This window comes from Coenobita brevimanus, chromosome 14 (assembly GCF_032717465.1).
Source record: "Coenobita brevimanus isolate Jiangsu-jjx chromosome 14, ASM3271746v2, whole genome shotgun sequence".
Classification (NCBI taxonomy): domain Eukaryota; kingdom Metazoa; phylum Arthropoda; class Malacostraca; order Decapoda; family Coenobitidae; genus Coenobita; species Coenobita brevimanus.
The window spans coordinates 3,767,288-3,785,000 of NC_136967.1; the positions used below are offsets into that span (position 1 = coordinate 3,767,288).

The 17,713-nt window shown below is 44.3% G+C and overlaps 1 protein-coding gene across 1 annotated transcript in view; it reads left to right on the plus strand.

Moving 5' to 3' along the window:
* Positions 1 to 17,713, plus strand: part of LOC145417998 (uncharacterized) — a 157,894-nt gene that overhangs the window by 71,856 nt on the left and 68,325 nt on the right. Inside the window, exon 3 of the mRNA XM_080286540.1 lies at positions 3,615 to 3,785. Coding sequence (XP_080142666.1) covers positions 3,615 to 3,785 — 171 coding nt within the window. The remainder of the gene's footprint in view (positions 1 to 3,614; positions 3,786 to 17,713) is intronic.

Below are 17,713 nucleotides of genomic sequence, written 5' to 3' on the forward strand. Positions count from 1 at the left end.
GAGAGAGAGAGAGACCAGAACGAGATCAAGAACGACAACGAGAAAGAAAACGGGAGACTGCCAGAAGAGAAAATGCAAGGAGGGGAAACTTGCCTCATTTAGTTTAGTAATAAAATGCGGGGACAAGACATCGCAAGGCGTTATTAGGCAGGATGAGAGGCTGGGTTTATAGTTCTTGGCGAGGATGGCAAACTTGGAGGAGGAAAAATTCAGTGTTTTCTGTGTTGTTGTGGTGGATTTTCGCCTTTGGTTCGAGAGAGAGAGAGAGAGAGAGAGAGAGAGGTTCCCTTTTCTCTTTTCTTTCTTATATATTTTTTGCTTTGCCATTTACTTCTTATGTTTATTTTCTGGTCTGTTCTTATCTCACTCCATCTGTTTCCTGTAGGTAAGAACGAGCACTGGGAAAATGATGGTGATGATGATGATAATGATGATGATGATAGTTTTCCTTTTCTTCTCATGATGCTCCTTTGTTTTTGCATATCTCCTTCACATTTCATTCCTCTATATATCTTGTTTCCCCGTTCTTCGACTGCATTTTTAAGCGTACAAATTTACCCCCCCATCTCTCCTTCATTCTTCAGCACATCCTCCCTACTTTTCGCGTTGCTCTTCTTCATTTCTGTCTTCATTTTTCTTGGAGGGGGGACGCTTGGAAATCTCAGCTTCTGCAGTCTCCCGGGGCAACTCCACTTGTTAAGCTTTCATGCCAGTTTTACCCAGTAGTTGCTGAAGTCCGCTGTGGGGCCGGGACTGCGGTGTTTACTTTTTTTTTTACTGCCTTTTTTCCTCTCGTTTTTGGGTAGAGGTAAAGGAAACATTGTAATAAACAGTCTTCTATCTCTGTCTCTTTCTCTGTCTGTCTGTCGGTATGTGGCTCAAGTACAAACACAACAAAGCACCGCAGTTCTCGTCACTGCTCGAAAATATAAAAATATCCCTTTACTGTGTTTTCCCTTCTCTCATCTGTGTCTTTTTGCCGAAATAAAAGAAAATGAACTGCATATACAAAACTGGATAAATTGCAAAATAAATGTCCCCTTCTGGATATTTTCTTCTCTTCTATTTCTTAACTTTTATCTCCTCTATCTCTAAAGGAAATAATGTACACAATTTGGTTCCTGCATAAAATAAACCGTCTGACCGATTACACCACAGTTTTCTTTTTTTTCTTTACTTTTTACTTTTCTGCCACAATAAAAGATACACTGCAATATGGAGTATGGCTACTGCACAAGCTCTAACCCTCGACTAAGCTATTCTCTCTCTCTCTCTCTCTCTCTCGAGTTTTTGGCCTAAGAATTAAAACACAGTAATACACCAAAAATCTCTGGTTAGTCCACAAAAACATCTCGTTATAGAGTTCTTTTCCTTTAAGTCATCTGCAAGGAGAAATATAAATACCTGACCACTATAAAAAAAATCATCCTTATTATTTCCCACTGTCTTCTTTGCCTTCCACCTGTAAAATAAGAAGTATCTAAGGTGTACAGATACTGATAAACTTATACCCCTTCGACGGGATATTCCTCCTCTCTTTTCTGTGTCTTCTGGTCGTGAGAAAAGAAACAGCACTAGACAGCTTCACCAAAAAAATATCCTTAACCGTGTTTTCTGTGTTTCGTGTCTCTCTCCTGTGCTTTCTGGCCAAGGTAAAAGAAAGAACACTGTTGTACACGACTGCACCATCACCAAAAAATATATCTTCATCTGTGCTTCTCTCTCTCTCTCTCTCTCTCTCTTTCTTTCTTTCTCTCTCTCTCTCTCTCTCTCTCTCTCTCTCTCTCTCTCTCTCTCTCTCTCTCTCTCTCAACAAGGCTTGGTCACTGCACAAAAATATCCCAAGACTCCTCATTCCCTCTTCTTTTCTGTCTTCCTGGTAAAAGTTAAGGAAACACTAAAATACACAGTCACTACACAAAAATACCTCCCAGTTACGTTTTCCATCTCTTTCCCTCTCTCTCTCTCTCTCTCTCAAGAAAAATAACATCATTCCCCACAGCCTGATCATCGCACAAGAGAATGCATTTTTACACACTCTCATCAGCGACTCTCTTCTCTCTTTCCTGGCTTCTGGGCGAGGCAAGAGAAAAGAACAACCCACACAGCTTTCATAGTTCCACAAATATACCCCTTCCACTGTATTTTTCCCTCCCCTCGTCTGCACCTTCTCGCCGGGGTAAGAGAAACAGACCATACTGCACTAAAGAGCTTGGTCTTTGCACAAAACTATCCCACGACTTCTTATCCTCTGTTCTGTGTTTTTCCAGGGAGAGAGGTAGAAGAGAACAGAATATACACATCTTGCTCCCTGCACAGGAACTCTCAAGCACAGCAATGAACTAGATCCTGCTCATTGCACAAGAATTCTCAAGCAAGCAATGCACTAATTCTTGCTCATTACACAATCCCTGCACAAAAATGCTTAGGCACAACAATGCACTGTATCTTGCCCACTGCACAGGAAGTCTCTGGCACAGCAATCCACTACATCTGGCTCACAGCACAAGAATTCTCAAGAACACCAATGTCCTAATTCTTGCCCAGTGCACAAGAATCCTCCTCGCGCTTGAGAAAGAACAATAACATATATATATAGAATTACAAAAATATACAGCACATTACCCTCCTCCTCCTCCTCCTTCTCCTTCCCGCTGTGTGTTTACTGGAAGGAAACTGCCAAGCGAACCAAGGGTCCTGTTTATTTATATTTTTTTTTCATATTTTTTCGTTCCGGCAGCAGGAAGTTTGCCAGCTGCTTCTCTAATGACACTAAGACCAGAGCTGAGTTTCTTCTTTTTCGGCCCAGACAACGATGTGGCTGACTTGCTGATATTTTTGAGAGGGTAGTCTGCTTACGTCGGATTTTGGAACAATTTTCGGTTTTGTAAAGATGAAGTCGTGCAGGTTTTCTCTTTCTCTCTGTTTCTGTGTCTGCATTATATCTGCTCTGTCTGTCTCTGTCTGTCTGTCTCTTTCTCTCAGTATGCTTTTTTTTTTTCTTTTATCTGTCTGTGTCTGTCTGTCTGCCTGCCTGCTTGTCTGTCTGCTTGTCTGACTGTCACTTTCTATTTACCTATATATTTCTGTCTATCCATCCATCCATCCATCTATCTATTTATCTATCTCAACACACAATAATACTAAGACCAGACTAGACTTTCTTCCTGCGGCCAGACAACAATGCACCTGCCTTACTGATACTTATGAGGATGTGGGTGGACGAGTCGGTTTATGCTGGCTCTTGGAAACTTGCGATATTTTTGTTTCTGAATATAAAAATTAGTCACAATGCTCTCTCTCTCTCTCTCTCTCTCTCTCTCATGGGCAAGAGAAACAACGTGTGGACTGGGACATGATGGCAATAATGATGATGATGGTGATGAACTTCGACTGGTATGTCCTCGTTTCTTCCAGTGTGTGTGTGCTCAAAGGTGGTGGTGATGATATTGATGATGATAACACTAACGGTGCTATCCTTGTCTGTTCCAGGGGCGTGCTCCACCGTCACAGTGTCGCGGTGTCAGTCGGCGCTGCGGACGCTGGTATGATGATGATGATGATGATGATGATGATGATGATAACACTAACGGTGCTATCCTTGTCCGTTCCAGTGGCGTGCTCCACCGTCACAGTGTCGCGGTGTCAGGCGGCGCTGCGGACGCTGGTGCAGTTCGACTGGTTCCAGCCAACCTGCCTCTGCCGGGAGCCAAGACTCGACCCCCAGTGCAACGCCTTCAGGGACCTTCTGTTTGACCATCCATGCGTCTTTGTTACCAGGAAAGGTAAGACACGCCGCCATTTCATTCCCACCCCCGTCCACAGGTGTAAGAACCCGAGGCTAGACTACCATAACCCTGTACATATCCCCTGGTGCAACGGCCTCAGGGACCTTCTCTCTGCGTCTTCGTTACTAGGAAAGGTAAGAGTGTGGCGCCATTTTACCCCCGGACTCCACTCTAGGCTAATGTGAATTCAAAACCTTCATGGGTAAATGACCAGCCTCCTCCCCTTAGTGGCATTATTCAATCGACAACCCCTGCCTCTCTGACGCCAGGAAAGGTAAGAAAGTGGCGGCAATAATAACTAAAAGAGAAATATCACCTTCCCCATGTACACCTCCTCCTGCACATCATCATCATCATTGTCCGTTTCTTCTCTTTCTTTCACTAGTAACTCCCCCTCTTCTCCCTCCTCCTCTTCTTCATCCTCCTCATCTACTCTTCCCCCCCCCTCCTCCTCCTCTTCATCATCATCATCATCATCTTCCGTTTCTTCTCTTTCTTCCACCACTAAATCTCTCTCTTCTCCCTCCTTCGCCTCTTCATCCTCCTCATCTATTCCTCCCTTCCTCATCTTCTCTTCTCCCCCCACCCCCACAGTTAATCCCTGCACGTCCCCAACTTGAGACTGTTCTCATAACCCACAACAATCCCGCCAGCAGAGGCAGCCTGTCCACCAACTTTGCTGATCAACACAAAATACACACTAAACACACAAAATAAACAGGTCTAATCAAAATATACAAACGGAGTACACAAGTTACGAGACTTGCTCACATAATATAATACAGCACAACACTCATAATACACAGACTACACACACACACACACACACACACACACACACACACACACACACACACACACACAAAAGCACATACTGTATTATTCGCACACAACATTCACTACTACTACTACTGCCAGACGCCATAATCCTGTACGGGGTGGCCATTTGACTCTGAGTTATTTGTTTTACAGGGAGGGGCACTAACCCTCCATCAAACCCACTTGACACGTAGGAAGCACGTATGGTTTGGTTATATGGTTACCACCCAGCGCTGTAAGTGGTTTCTTGGCTTACAGGAAACCATTTGGCTTGTCACTCAATGTAAAGCCACCTGTAACAGAAAGAAAAGCATTAAGTAGTGACAGGAAAGATGGGAGAAATAGGAAGAGAGGAGGGCAGGCACAGAAAAAGAATGATAAAGGCTAAGGAAGGAGTACGCAGCACTACAACATTCACACGACTAAATAATACAAGACACACAAAACTACACAAATAAAAAAAAAAATCACAGAAGAAGCTACAATACACACACACACACACACACACACACACACACACACACACAAAAGACACCCTACACAGGATTATAAGGTCTACACAGGACTACACAAACCTCCATAAAAAGGGAAGATGGCCAGTTTGCGAGGGGGTGGGCTGGGTGCGTGGGTGGTGTGTGTCCATGAGTCTGTCCTATTCTGACGCCAAATGTCCAGTCGTTTACGATGGAGCAAAAATTACTTCCTCATTCATTTAACATTCATAGCACATCATCCTGACTAGCATCATCATCCTGTGTTATCTTTTGTTACAGCTCAGCATTCAGTATGGAGAAAGGGCAATTTTGGGTCAAGTTAGAGTAAAAAGAGTATAGCTACCACATTGCACTCACACGGTAGTACATCCCAGGGTCGATTATAACAAACCTTCTACTTCCTATTGCAGTCTTGTAGGTCCAGATGTATATGAACTAGACATGAACACCCACAGATTTCTGGATCACACTCGGAGCAAGTCGTTTTCTGTGCCGGACATAACGCTGGTTAGGGGTTAGAAGGGAATGTCCGAACGTGGCTACATGAAATACGGTGTCCTAATTTTTCTTCTAGCCTACACGATCGGATATTTTGCATCAGAATAAATCCATGTCCTCAGTCTCGTAAGTGGGTCCGTCGATATCAGTGGCACTACTGGGGTTCACTTACAAGGATGAGGTGCCAGGGAGCCTCCTAAACATGGAAGGAAGGGGTGTCAGGGAGTCTCCATGGCCCACGAGAACACCGTAGCTCCTAAGTGGCCGGCATGCTTATAAGACTCGCCAAGAAGACTCGCCAAGAACAGACTCCCAAAGTTTCATCATTTCCAGCCAAAGAGACGATCTGCCCTCCCCTCCTCCCCCCCCTTGTGAGCCTCTCTCTCTCTCTCTCTCTCTCTCTCGCTCTTTGTTGACGCCTGGCGAGAGTCACTCATTATGTAGATGAGCCCAGATTATGAGATCCGGGAGTTGCTGCGTCATGCTGGAGGAGGAGGGGGGGGGGAATGGTGTGGGGAAGGGGGGGAATGGTGTGGGGAAGGGGGAAGATGATGTGTGGTAGGAGAGGGAGCATGGGGGAAGTGGGTGATGTGGTACTTGTGGTAGGTATGAGATGGGTAAGGGCGCTCACCATCACTCCCTCGATGTAGTGCTACCTTCGTGTCTGCACTGAGTCAAAAGCCAGCTTATTTCTTGCACTCCAGCAAAACAGTTACTACGCTGGGTGGTAACCATAAAATCAACAAGTAGACACCAGGTAGTCTAGTGGGTTAAAGCGACCCCATATGGGTTCAAATGCTACAAATGGTTAAGTTTACAATACAGCTCACATAATGCTACTCATGAAAGGGTGACTGGTCCTCTTGCCTAAAAAGTTTGGACTGAACAGCCAAACCCTGGACCTTCCCGCTTCTGACAGAGCAAGACAGGATTGGATGATGGATGTAATGATGGGCAGTTGATGTGGGATGATGATGGATGGATGTGTTGATTTTAGGAAGAGAGTGTCAGGTGGTGGAACGTATGTTTTAAGAGAGAGGGAGGGAGTATGAGGAAAGGGATGTGGTGGTATGTGGGGGTGGGAGTGGGGGGGGGGTTTGGAAGAAGGTGATTGATAAGTGATGTGGGTGACTGACAAGCGATGTAGGTGATTGATAAGTGATGTGGGTGATTGATAAGTGGTGTGGGTGACTGATAAGTGAGGTGGGTGATTGATATGTGAGGTGGGTGATTGAAAATAATGTGGGTGTAAGATCAATGGGAGGGAGGGTTGGGGTAAGTCATGGCCATGGGGGAAGAGGTGCGGGGTGAACATGCAAGAGAGAAGAATTTGGGAGGGGTTGGGAGAGGCGAGGATTTTAAGGTATACAGGTAAAATACGAGTCGAAATGGAGATGCCAAACTTACTCTCCAGGTACTCGAATATAAAGGGAGGCGAGGCAACGAGGAAACCTAAGAGAGCAAAACACCACATATTTCATTCTTGCTGGATGCCTGGGACACTATTTTACTCTGGCTATGGATAAAATTTTGCTGATTTAATAATAGTATCTCACCTTAAAACATGGGGAAATAAAACCTACAGAACAAAAATTAAGCCCTACAGGAGGAATTAGAAACTTTAGCCCATTATTCTGACCAAAGACATTTATTTTACCCAGGTGAGAGAAGCACCACTGTAGAAAGAGGGATAGAGGTAAACAGGAGGAGGAAGAAGATGGGAGTTGGCGTTAACTGCGAAAATGGACAAGGAGGATAACTTAAATGAGACGAGAAAGGGATGAAGGGTTTTAGAAAGTTACCAGCAGGGATCAAGAGGGGGGTAAGTGGGGAGGGAGGGAACTTAAGAGACAAAGGAAACGGGAGGGGGAAGGAGGAGGGGGAAGGGGAAGGAGGAGGGAGAAGGAGTAGGGGGAGAAGAGGCAAGTGGAGGAGGAGGAGGGAGAGGAAACTTAAAGACCAAGGAGAGAGGGGAGGGGAAAGGATGGAGGAAGGGGGAAGAGAGGGGAAGCGGGGGTTATGCAGGGGGGAATCTTAAAGACAAAGGGTAGGGGAGGGGAGGGGAGGGCGGGGGAAGGGGGAAGACAAGAGATGGGGTTATGCAGCAAGTGCGTGGGCGGTGAGGAGGTGAAAGGAGAGAAGGGGGTGGGGAGAAGATGAGATGAGTGTGGGGGAGGGAACAGATTAGAGGAAAGGGGGGGGAGGGGAGGAGATGAGAGGCGAGTGGAGGAGGGAGGGAGACAAGAGGGGTGTGAAGGAGGAGAAGGAATGACAGAGGTGTGAGACAGAGGACTCAGAACTGGAGAGGTTGGAAGAAGACATTTTTTTTTTTAACAGTCATATCGTCTGACGGAAACAAGAATAAAACAGAAAATACATCACAACACTAAAGTAACAGCAATCCAACCTCAATCAACCCAACCCAATCCAGCAGTGGTAAAACAAGCCCATTCCAACCAGACCATCATTAACGATAATTAACTCATCTGATCCTACCAAAATGAACCTATTCTAAACTCATTCAGCTCAGCCTAATTAATAGCTCTAAGTTCACCGACTGACAGGCTAACTTGACCTTTATGTATGCCAATATTTTTTTCTTTATTTCCTTCTGTATTTATTCCCTCAGTCCTTTTTTTTATCAACTTCCTTTCTTTCCACTTTTTATTCATATATTTTTTAAACTTTCCGATTTCAAGGTGTTCCATACTGCACTCTCCCATCAACTTCCCTTCTCCTCACTGCCTTGTTTAACCTTTGACCCTCCAAACATCCATTCTTTCAGCTTCATTTCCTTTCGTTTTGTATGTTAGTTTTTCACTTCATATACAAATTTCTTTCATCATCTTCCCTTCCACTCCCTCTCTTGTTTAACCAATTTATTCTCCCAATGTCCAGCTTTCCTTCAACTTCCTTTTTCACTTCCTCTCATTTATCTTTCAGTCAGTTTCGAAAAGGGGTAGGAAGGTAAAGGATCAATAATAATAATAATAATAATAATAATAATAATAATAATAATAATAAAAATAACATGCTGCCTCATCTTTAGTAAACAAAATATACTGTCTAAACCTCCATCCAGTGTACCCGGAAGTCATCTAAAAAAAAAAAAGAAAGAAAGAAAGAAAAAAAAAGTCTGGATAATGAAGGGGAAACTAGCAAATAATTTTAAACCTTTTTTACTATAGTGGGTGCAAAATGAACAGTAACATTTGGCAGCAGAAAGTACGAAACATAAAGACAAAATACAACATACAGAATAACTATAAAAAAAAAAAAGTCACGATCCTAAAGAGGTGAATCAAAACTCTAAATCCTTCACTACGACAGATTTCCTCCTACCCTTAATAAATAAATAGATAGACAGATAGACAGATAGATAGATAGGTAGAAAGAGATAGACTGATAGGTGGACAGATAGACAGATAGATAGATAAATAAAAGACATTCTCGTGGAAGTAATAATGAACTAAATAAGACCTGGTGGAAATGAAAGCAATTAGGAATTCTTCTGGCAGTTTGACGTGACGCTGTGATTAAGAGCTAATTAGAGGGTTATTATCCGGGAAATTACCTGTTGGCTAAATTAATCTATGTTATCAATGTTGGGGAAGGTCATAGGGTCACATTTTTCTATCTATTTAAGTGTATCTATCTATCTATCCATCCATCTTTCTGTTAACCCAATCCTGTATCTGTCTAACTTTCTAAATGTCTGTCTCTGTCTTTCCATTCTTCAGTCTATCTCTCCTTTTAGCTGTCTATTCTGCTGTCTATCTATCTATCTATCTATCTGTCTATCTGTTCAACTGCCATCTATTTGCCCATCTAATTGGGGGTAATTATCCATGAAATAACTTCTGCCAGGTAAATTAATTAGTCTGTTCTCAGTGCCAGGAAAGGTCAGAGTCACATTTTCATTTATCTATCTATCTATCTATATATATCTATCTATCTACCTCCGTCGCTCATTTTTACTACTGTATCTATCAATCTAACTCCCAGTCTGTCCGTCTACCTATCTGTTTTTGATGACATTGACGACGACGATAATGTTGATGATGATGATAATGACAACGATGATTACGACGATGATTGTGTCAATGTTGAAGTTCATGATGATGATGATGATGAAGAAAATTATAACGATTATGGTGTCGATAATAAAGTCTATGATGATGATAATGATGATGATAACGACAAAGTTTATGATAATGATGGTGTCGATAATAAAATCCATGATAATGATGATAAAGATGATGATGATAAAGACGCACGACGATAACAATGATGCCCCCTAATTAACAACTACGACGACGATGACCAAGACAATGACAAACACAACAAAGACAATAACATACAGCAAACACACAAACCACTCTTCCAACAAAACAAGCACTCCACTCCCCATTAGGCAAACACAACGCGGGAAAAAGGAAAGATAACTCAGCTTTTAAACTTAGAGATGTAGTGTGTTTATTTTGACTAATGAGCTGGCAAAACACACTAGGTAAAAATAAGGCCACGGATGAGACACCAAAGCAAGGCAAATCCCACCTTGGCGCTCTGGACGAAAGGGCGAAATGACCAAATTGCTTAAATCCGTCTCCTGTCAGGTCGAGATGGAGAGAAGGAGGGAGGGACTGGGGAGTGGAGGGAAGGACTGAGGGAAGGACGGGAGAAGAAAAGAGAAGGATGAAGAAAGCAAGGGAGGGAGGGAGAAAGGGAGAGTGGAAGGACAGGAAAAAGGAGAGAAGGATTTAGGGAAGAAGGGAGGAAGAAAAGAGAAGGATGAAGAAAGGATGGGAGGCAGGAACAGAAAGATTGAATGAATGAAGGAAGGAAGGACGGAAGGAAGGAAGGAAGGAAGGGAGGTAGGAGAAAGATGTAGAAATGGGAGTGAGTGAAGGAAGAAGAGCAAGAGTGAGGAAAGGAAGGAGGAAGTAATGAGAATGATGGACAGGAGAAAGAGGGAGGGAGACACCAAACAGGAATGGAAGAGAGGGTGGGAGGAAGGAGGGGAAGGAAAGGAAGGAAGATAGAAGACAGGCCCTTTGTACTCCATTAAGAGAGGAAGGAGGAAGGACTGGGGGTAGGAAGGAAGGAGGAAAAGAAGGGAGTGAGAATGGAAAGGTGGGGGGAGGTGAGGTAATGAGGAATAATAGAATGGAGGAATGAAGGAAAAGGGAATAAAGAAATAGCAATAATAATAAAAATTATAACAATAACTTTTATTATAAAGGAAGGAAAAAAAGTGTGGTGGGAGAGAGAGAGAGAGAGAGAGAGAGAGAGAGAGAGAGAGAGAGAGAGAGAGAGAGAGAGAGAGAGAGAGAGAGAGAGAGAGAGAGAGAGAGAGAGAGAGAGACCTTTTAAAGTTGCGAAAGCATTAACTGCAAGTAACTGATGTTGTGAGTTTGTTTCAAAATCACACACGAGGGAGAAGTGTGTGTGTGTGTGTGTGTGTGTGTGTGTGTGTGTGTGTGTGTGTGTGTGTGTGTGTAAGACAGGTGCTTTCATTGAACCATGTGTACATAATTATTTTTTATGTAATTAGTTAACCTGAGAATTCATAAGTATATTGCCAAGTCCATTCCACACACACACACACACACACACAAACTCAACAATTCGTAAAGAAAAAAGCGTCCAAATTCACCATAATTCGTAAATTTGCTCCCGGATGAGAAAAGACTCGAGGAAGAAGCCCGTACCATCTCTGTATGCAGACGAGGCAGTGAAATTGGCTGAGATGTGAGGAGGAAAAAAACTCCAGAAGGTTGCAAATGAGTTGGAGAAAAGTTTGCATAAGAAGGAAGGTGGAAGTGATTGTGTGCAAAAGGAGGGGTCAGTGTAGCAGGAGTAAAAAAAAGAAATTGTGCATACGGTATATATACTGTAAGCAGAAGAACACATGCAAAAAAAAAAAAAGTTGGAAATGAGTTGGGGAAAGACTTGATAAAAAGGAAGGTGGAAATGACTATGTGCTAAAAGGAAAGGTCGGTCAAATGAGCAAAAAAAAAAAATAAAATAAAATATACAGGACAAATTAAATACATACAGACTATTGAACACGTATTAAAAAAAATCCAAAATGGTTTCAAATGAGCTGGGGAAAGTCTTCATGGCAAGGTATGAAAGGTGAGAGTGAATGTGGAAAAGAGGATGATCGTGGAAAAGAGGAACACAGGTTTATACGATTATATCTAAATTCTTCTGTTAATATCTTGCCAAAATAAGGTGACTATTCTTTCTTTCTTTCTTTCTTTATTGATTGATTGATTGCATCCATGAATTATACCACGTTTCTCTACATGCCTTCTGGAGTGGCTACTGACCCTTAGCATGTGTTTTCCTGTATGGCACTAAAAAGTACAAGACAACACGATAAACGCCGATATGAACACGAATATCTTTGGTCGTGTCAGTAATTCTCACCACAAAATACACCAGGAGTAAAAAAAGTTACTGTTTGTTTAGTAATATAACTAGCCTCCATACCTTCAAATCTCCATACCTTCAAACCTCCATACCTTCAGATCTCCATACCTTCAAATTTTCATACCTTCAGATCTCCATACCTTCAGATCTCCATACCTTCAAATCTCCATACCTTCAAATCTCCATACTTTCAGATCTTCATACCATCAGATCTCCATACCTTCAGATCTCCATACATTAGCACCGAAAGAAACTCGTGATGGTTGTCGCGTCCATCTCTACTGTACATCATGAACCTAAGAGCTGCACGAGATCGAGCCCCCGACAACACGAATAACAACAATATCAACACGCATATCTCGGGTCCCGGCTTGTCTCCACCTCCCTTATCCAGACTACATCAAACGAGAACACACCATGCCACACCACACCACACCACACCACACCAGCTGCCGATGTATAGTCAACAAATCAGGCAAGATACGATGAAAACCGTATTATACCTTACGATATTTTTCCTCTCGTAACTAAGTAATCGTGGTGGCTGGTGGAGGACGACATTGAGATCTGCGCTGTCCTCTCTTTATTCTCTTCCCTAATAAAAATAATCTTAGTTACGACAGAAAAATAATCGTAAGTTTTGTGAATACCGGGTCGACTTGTCTTATCAGTTCTGGACGAAGACAAAGTTACAATAAATTTCCAGAGTGAGTGAGAGAGAGAGAGAGAGAGAGAGAGAGAGAGAGAGAGAGAGAGAGAGAGACACACACACACACACACACACACACACACACACACACACACACACACACACAACTCAGGCTATCCACACAGTCCTCATAATCCGTGGAGTGAGTACCAGGGATCCGCAGCGGGCGTGTAATCCCGTCATGGCCGCGGATTTACTCAGGTGGATTTAATAATGTGAATATAGAGGATCAAAGGGGCGACCCGGGAGAGTGACTCGTCTACACACGGCTAACACGATCGCCTGGCCTGTGACAACGCTATCTAACAGACGTACCGGCATTCTTTTGGTCGGTGTCGCCTCTGCACTACTTTTTTTATTTACATATTTATTTATTATTGGGAAATCTGAAACAGGCAGGAATTTATCAGCTTCCTGAGGCACGTGCATGAGAGAGCAGGCTGTACCACGACTATTATCATTGGATATTTGTGTGTTCTGATGCACCCACGTGTCAATCTCGCAGCAATAACTTACAAGGAAATATTAGCCAGCTGTAAGCGGGGAGAAACTGGCAAAGAAGTCCCCAAGCCCACGAGAGAAAGTCCTCAAGGCGATGCAGCACGTAACCTAAGCGCGTGAGTGACAGAGAACCCCCCGCCACCATCGCCACGTGCAGGGCTGGAGGGGCTCATGTTGTGGGAAATTACTGCCATGAAAAATTATGCATCTTGGGGAGGGAGGTGGAGGGTTGATTGTGTGCGTTGGTGGGCTGAGTATGAGTGTTGTTGTGAGTGATATGTACCGATGAATGTGTGAATGTTGCATTGAGAGATGGAGGTGAATGTGAGAGGTGGAGAGCTGAGTGTGAATGGTGAATGTGAGATGTGGAGGTGAATGAAAGAGGTGGAGATCTGAATGTGAATGTTGAATGTGAGAGGTGGTGGTGAATGTGAGATATGAGAAGATGAATGTGAATGTTGGATGCGAGAGGTGGAGAAATGAATGTAGGTGCAGCAGTGAAAGGTGGAGAGGCGACTGTGAGTGTTGCAGCGAAAAATGGTGGAATGACAAATGTGTGTAACGGAGATCTGAAGGCGAGCATTGTATTCTGAGGGGTGGAGAGCTAGGTATGATGTGACAGAAGGGTACATTAAAACAGAGACACAAGAGGCAAGGAAAGAAGAAGGGAGCCTGGAGGAATGAGAGAAGGGGAAGGAAATAAGAGGGGGAAAAAGATGATGGAGGGACAAGGGAGGTGGATAGATGGGGAAGAGGAATATGAGGACAGATGGGAGAGGGATGATGATGCAAGGGGGGGATAGGGCGAAGAAGCTGGAAGCCTGGGAGAAGCCTGGGAGACGATGAGATGGCGGAGGGGGAAGTGAGAGGCAAGGAAAAAGGAGATCTTGGAAGGATGGACGAAGGATACATAGGGAAGGAAGAGGCAGACAGGGAAAGGAGTTGGGGGAGGAGGAGGATGACGCTGAAGGAGGGTGGAGTGAGGAATGGAGACAGGAAAGAAGGGGAGGGGAGGAGGAAAATAAAGGATACAGAGCGACATCGGGCAGAATGAGAGAGAGAAGGATAGAGGGAAGGAAGGAAGGAAGCAGGTAAGTGGGGGCAGCTACAGGGGGGATAGGGAAGGAACGAAGGAGATGGGGGAAATGAAGGAAGAAGAAAGAGACGGGAATAAGAAGCAAGGAAGGATAGTAGCGGAAGAGGGAAGCGGGAGGTAAAAAAAAAAGGAGGAAAAAAGGCAAAGGAATAGGTAGGGAAGGAGAGGAGGAAGGAAGGAATGGAAACAAAGGGAGATAGAAGGATGGAGAGGGAGAAGCAAGGAAGGAAGGGAAGGAGAATAAGGGAGAGGAAGAAAAGGAAAGAAAGAGAGAAGGAGGGAAGGAGAGGAGGAAGTGAAGAAGGAGATGGAGGGATGGAGATGGATGGATCGATGGAGGGATGGAAGAAAGAAAGGAGAGTAACGGAGAGGGAGGAGAGAAAGGGGAAGGGAGAGGGAAGGGAAGGAAAGGGGGCGAGGTGTAGTAATTACGGCAGAGATGAAGTCTTCTCACGAACTTCTCTCTCGGGGCCGCCATGATGAGACTTGCACTCATCACTGTCTCTCTCTCTCTCTCTCTCTCTCTCTCTCTCTCTCAACATTAACAGTTTCCTCCCAATATACTCGTTACTATGTAAATTTTCACGCGATTTTCCTGCCTTTATAAACTACCACATTATTTCTTTTTTTTCTTTTCTTTCTATCTATATCTATCTATCTATCTATCTATCTATATCTATCTATCTATCTATCCCTCTCTCTCTCTCTGTAAATATTCCATAAGTTTCTGCCAAGTATTGATCATATAATTATTTACGGGACCTGTTGCTTCGTGCCACAACTCTCTCTCTCTCTCTCTCTCTCTCTCTCTCTCTCTCCATCGTAACACCAGACTTTTACTTGACGTGTGCATCTCAGTTACATAATATTTACACGATGGGTGGAGTTGAGAGGCAAATGAGGAGAGAACATGCGAGGCTGTATTGGGATCTCTCCTCTCTCTCTCTCTCTCTGGCAAAACACACTGTGGGCCACCTTTTCTCAGCAACTAATACCTCACTGCATTCATAAAGTGTGTGTGTGTGTGTGTGTGTGTGTGTGTGTGTGTGTGTGTGTGTGTGTGTGTGTGTGTGTGTGTGTGTGTGTGTGTGTGTGTGTGTGTGTGTGTGTGTGTGTGCTTATGACGGTGTGGGCGGGGAAGCTTACAGATAAATATTACATGCATTAAAAATATTACAGTCTGTTTTTGTGATTAATTGCAATATGGTAGTGTGATTATGAGTGACAACATTTTGCGGTGTGGGCGTGTGTGGGTTAGTTTACGTACATGAGATTCACACACACACACACACACACACACAAGTTCATTCATTACACAGAGAGGCAATTGTACACCAGGGATCAATATCTTAAAGCACAGGGTTTCTGGCATTTCAGGGAGGGAGGTGGGAGGGAGAATGAAGAGGGAGAGAAGAATGAAGGGAGGAAGAGGGAGAGAAGAGAGAGGAGGAGAGGGAGGAAGAAAGGAACAGACGATGAGGGAGTGTGGATGGGAGGACGAATGAAGAGGGAGAGAAGAATGAAGGGGGAAAGAGGAAGAAGGGGGAAAGGAGGAGAGGGAGGAAGGAACTGACGATATGGAAGTGGAGGTGGGTGGGAGAATGAGGAAGAATGGAGAGAAAATGGAGAGAAGAAGGTGAGGAAGGAGAAGAGGGAGGAGGGTAGAGAGGAAGGATGGGGACAGATGAGGAGACAGTGTGTGAGACAGAAAAAGGAAAGGAGGGAAGAGATAAAAGGAGGAATGAGAAGAAGAAGAGAATAAAAGAAAGAGAAGTAGACAGAGGAGAGGTAAGCAGAGAAGAAAAGAAATATAGTAGGGAAGAAAGGGGGGGAGAGAGCAAGGGCAGAACAAAAGAGGGAAGAGGTGACAGAAGAAAGAAGGCGGAGAAGAGGTGACAAAGAATAAAAAAGGGAAGAGGGGAACTATTAACGTTACAAACAGGTACCCTTATAAATATACAGAACCCACACACAACTTACGGTCCCAGAGAGGCGGGTCGACCTTAACATTACTTCTGTACTTATGTCAATGTCAGAGAAGTAGGAGGAAAATACAGAGCCGAAGAAGGATCCGTCTATCCCTTCCCCAAACTCTTAAGCCGCCTATCCCTTCCCCAAACTCTTAAGCAACATACCTCATAAAAAAAAAGGTGACAGTTCAAGAGGGAAAAGGAGACAGCAGAACGGGGGAAGAGATGAGGACAAGAAATAAAAGGAGGGAGAGTAGAGGGAAGAATTATGTGACAGAAAGAAGAAGAGGGTGACTGAGAAACTGTTCGATAAAGGATAGTTAAAATGAGGGGCTTGCACACAATTTGGCGATTCCTAGTTTAGTATACGACAGTTTTTCCCTAACTACGGATGTATATATTTAGGAGAGTGAAGTAGAAGACACTCTCCGACCCTCCTGACAAACCAGCAGTAAGCGGTACAGGAAAATAGGGAGGAGCAATGCCTAGTGGGAGAAAATGGCACGGGAAATTTATTGAGAGAGAGAGAGAGAGAGAGAGAGAGAGAGAGAGAGAGAGAGAGAGAGAGAGACAATGTGTGTGTGTGTGTGTGTGTGTGTGTGTGTGTGTGTGTGTGTGTGTGTGTGTACCATGACATGTGTACCAAGACGGGTTCATTCATCACCATTGGGACGATATAGTTCGGGGGTCGATACGGGGGGGGAGGGGGGAAATAGGAGAGGGGGAGGGGGGGAAGGGAGAGAAGGTTGGGGGGAAGGAAGGGAAGTAGGAATAGAGGGAGAAAAAAGAGGAGACAGAAGGGAAAGACAGTAGAGGTGAGAGAATGAAGAAAGAGCGGGGCAGGTGAGAAGGGAGAAAGAACAGGGGGAGAGGTAACGGAGGGAGGGAGGGTAGGAAGGGGAGAACGATGGAGGTGAGAGGTGGGAGTCGGGGGAGAAGGGGGCAGGAGGGGGAGGTCGAGGGTTGTACTGGGTTACTGGGGTGAAAGCACACACACACACACACACACACACACACACACACACACACACACACACAGGCGAGGAATGGGGTAGGGGTCAGGAAGTTTAAGGCAGGGGGTACACACGCAGAGGTAGAGTGGGGAGACACAGATGTACTGGAAGGGTTTGAGGGGGTAGAAGGGTGTGTGGGGAAGGATATAGAAAGGAGGTTATGTGAGGGATCGGGGTGGGGAAAAGGGAGTGTTTGAGTGGGGAGGAAATACAGGATGGGGAGATTGGTGGGGAATGAAAAAGTACTGAAAGGAGACGGAAGGACAAACAGAGAGATGAAATTTATGAGTAATAGATTGGGGACAAAGAAATCAGAGGGAACGGAAGAGAAGGGGAGATAGGTAGACAGAAGGTGGGATAAGAATGAACAGGAGGGGGTGCTCGGGA